At 53.2% G+C, this 3084-nt stretch overlaps 2 protein-coding genes across 2 annotated transcripts; both read right to left on the bottom strand.

Annotated features, from left to right (window-relative positions):
• Nucleotides 1–290: 290 nt before the first annotated feature.
• Nucleotides 291–461, bottom strand: COCSADRAFT_71711 (uncharacterized protein; the record flags this gene model as incomplete). Its single annotated transcript, XM_007707992.1, has 1 exon — nucleotides 291–461. A coding segment is annotated over one exon (171 nt), but the record flags the coding sequence as incomplete, so codon positions are not given.
• Nucleotides 462–1732: 1271 nt separating this feature from the next.
• On the bottom strand, nucleotides 1733–1942 carry COCSADRAFT_73940 (uncharacterized protein; the record flags this gene model as incomplete). The annotated part of the gene is made up of 1 exon (XM_007707991.1): nucleotides 1733–1942. A coding segment is annotated over one exon (210 nt), but the record flags the coding sequence as incomplete, so codon positions are not given.
• Between the last annotated feature and the right edge of the window lie 1142 nt (nucleotides 1943–3084).

Here is a 3084-nt window from a genome sequence, read left to right as displayed (position 1 = left end):
ACTCACTCAATCTTGTGGTCCACCCCTGGCCCTCGATGCGGTGGAAGCTTTTCTGCTTGCTTCGGGTTAAAGAGCTCATAGAACTCCTGGTACTGCGTTGGTAGCAGCGCTCGTACGTCCACGGGCTTCTTTGGTTGTAACGCTTTGTCGATATCCGCGATCGACGCGGCGAAGATCTGAACGCTATTCGGAGCGCTCTTGTGTCGGCGAAGTAGCGCTGCGAATGCGGCGGCGTTCACGCGTCGGACTCCTCCTTGTAGGGTCCCCTCTGTTGATCGCACTCGAATGCCTTTCGAGTGGATAAAGATGCTCTTCTTCGCGGGGGCTATCGTCACATCGCGGTGATCCATCCACCCCCTTCCTAGGTAGACGTCCTCGCCAGAGGACAAATCCATTACATATGCATAGGCAGACTCTTCGTACCCATGCAGCTTAAACGAGAATCGGGCGACCTCGTTGATCTCCGACAGCTTACCGTTCACTCCCTCAATTATTCGGGTAGGGATCTGAAAGCGCTCTAGACAGTGGCGGTAAGCGAACTTTCTATCAATTAGTGCGTAGCAGAGACATCCACAATCGATTAGTGCCGTAGCGTTAACTACGTTGTTTATAATCAGATCTATAGTAATTGGCGGGGGACGCATGTGCTTTCGCTGAAATTGACTCCATTCGCTACTTGTCTGCCAATCCATCTTCAGAGGCTCTAAGCCGAGACTCTGGCTTAGAGCTCCTCTTTTCCCGAGTCGCTGTTGGCTAGGTCCTCAGCCTCTTCTGGCTGCTTCCGTTTTTCGCTCTTAGGGAGGGCTCTAGCTCTCTCGACCCGAACGTTGTTCGGACAGTTCCTGGCTAGATGACCCGGCTCTCCACAGCTATAGCAGTCCCGCGGAGGTCGTCTTGGCCTACTCGTCTTCTCTCGTGCTCGATTGACTCTTGAGGGTTCCCAGTCCATCGCTTCTGGGCTATTCTCTCGCCGGGTAGCTTTTGGAGATGCTTGCGCGTGATTATAGGCTACGTTCCGTCGGTTCCTCCCATGCAGTTGGATCCGATACAGGTCGTCGGAAAGCTCGATTGCCTTGTCCATATACTCCTTTAAACTCCCATTCTTAGGGGTATGGAGCATTAGCTTCTGGAGTTCCTCTCCGAGTCCTTCGCTGAACATCTCACGAGCTACTGCTGGACTGAACGTCTGTCGGGACTCTACGCGGAGTTGATTAAACTCCGAGACGTAGTCGCGTATTGGGCGTCGTCCTTGCTTTAGGTGTCGAAGCTTATTCAGAGCTCGCTGCTGCTGGTGGACGTCTTGGAAGTGAGTATCCATATGCTCCCATAGTCCGGCGGTCGTTCGCTCCTTATTCTCAAGCACCCAGGGAAGAAGGACCTGGTTTGCCTTATCCTTCGTTCGGCTAAGCACGTATCGAACCTTCGAGTCCTCCGTTGGGAACATAGCAACGTCGTATTCTAGCTTCCCTTCGCATTCGAACTTCCAGCCTGGGTAGTTCTCACGGGTCCCATCGAAACGTTCTGGGTCTGGGAACTTGTTCTTGCGGGCCGTTGGCTCGGCAGTTGTTGTCAGCGGTAGTGGTGGGGTATTGACTCCTAAGGAGGCTTCCGAGCGTCCTTCGGCTTGGTTCCGTTCGAGTGCCTCTAAACGACTAACCATCGGGCCAAGGAGTCGCATCATCTGCTCCATCATCTGAACTGTGGCGCTCTGGTCGCTCTTCGGTGAGCTCTTTTGCCTTGGCGGGCTTCTCTCTCCTACCACCGTTGACCGTTTTACAACTGCTTCAATTGTTGGGCCAATCGCTGCCTCCTTCCACCCGTCCTCTCTCAGCATTTGTGTGATCTCACGCAGGATCTCTTCGTCCGAGACTCCTGCCTGGCTCTTAGCGGTAGCGTACGCCGCTAGCTCTTCTACGTTCAAGTTGGGAACGTTAATCTCCATCGTACTGTTCTTAGGGGGTTCTAAGGAAACTTTATCGAGTACCCCCTTATCGTCGCGTGTGGCTTCTGATCGTCTCTTGATCTGCTCGCGCAGTCCCGGACTGCGGCCTACTCCTCGTCGGCGAGGACTGGTAGGGCTTACCTTCGGCTGTCCTTATTACCAGCCGGAATCTAAATAGCGCTCTATCGCTGTTGCGTCGCGTCCCTAGGAAGACTCGCGTCTTGCCGTCTCGCTCGTGGGATCCCGTCTCCGATTGAGAGTAATCGCACGGCCTGCACCTCGTCCGATAGAGGATTGACAGGACTTTCTCACTACAACGTCCGCTTCTAGCTAACTGTACGCTAGGCCCGAGTGGCCTTCAGGTAGTTTATTACGCGACGTTGCGCCTACGGCTCGGCTTTCCAAGACACGGTAGGGCTTCTGACAGGTCCTGGGCGACTCTTTCGCCTACTGTCTCTCACGGCTAAGCTTCCTGCGAAGCTCTGCTCTAGGTGTACTATCTTGCGACGGTCCACCTACTCGCTGCGCTAAGGCCTTTCGTACCTATTGCAGCACCAACTCCGTGTTACTAGCTTATGCTAATAGCACGTTCTGAAGCTTAGTCAGAAGACAGTCCGCCTAAGGCTTGTGTCTAATTGGGATCGAATACAAAATGTAAGGGGCTGCGCTCTGGGGAGCAATCGCGAGGTATACAAGAGGTTGTATTCGATGAGGAGCTAAGCTCCCAAGCTACGTAGCTGTCTATATACAAGCTGGTTACCCGAGTAACAATCGGACCGGTGAAGTCTAGGTGCACGAGGCAGCTTCTGGGTCCTGCGGCTGTCGTCTGAACGTCGTTCGGGCGGTGCGCAGAGAATCCGGGTGCTCGAGACAGCACCCGGGTTCTGCGAGTAGGCCGAGATTCCATCGAGGAGCTATCCAAAGGGCGTTCAGCCCGTTACATAGAGAGCTGAGAAGAAGAAGAAGAAGAAGAAGAAGAAGAAGAAGAAGAAGATAGACGACGAATAGGAACGAGGTATTCGGCAACGGGCAGATTAACGCTGCTGTCTTGTAACTTGCTTACTACCATATAATATGCGATGGACAAGGCCACGAGTAAAAGAGTTTTTTAACTTTTATTATCGCGAGATGTATATCAGATT

The sequence above is a fragment of the Bipolaris sorokiniana genome (assembly GCF_000338995.1).
Source record: "Bipolaris sorokiniana ND90Pr unplaced genomic scaffold COCSAscaffold_79, whole genome shotgun sequence".
In the NCBI taxonomy this organism is placed as follows: Eukaryota; Fungi; Ascomycota; class Dothideomycetes; order Pleosporales; family Pleosporaceae; genus Bipolaris; species Bipolaris sorokiniana.
The sequence above is the reverse complement of the archived record's forward strand: the minus strand, read 5'-3'. Positions and strand labels throughout refer to the sequence as shown.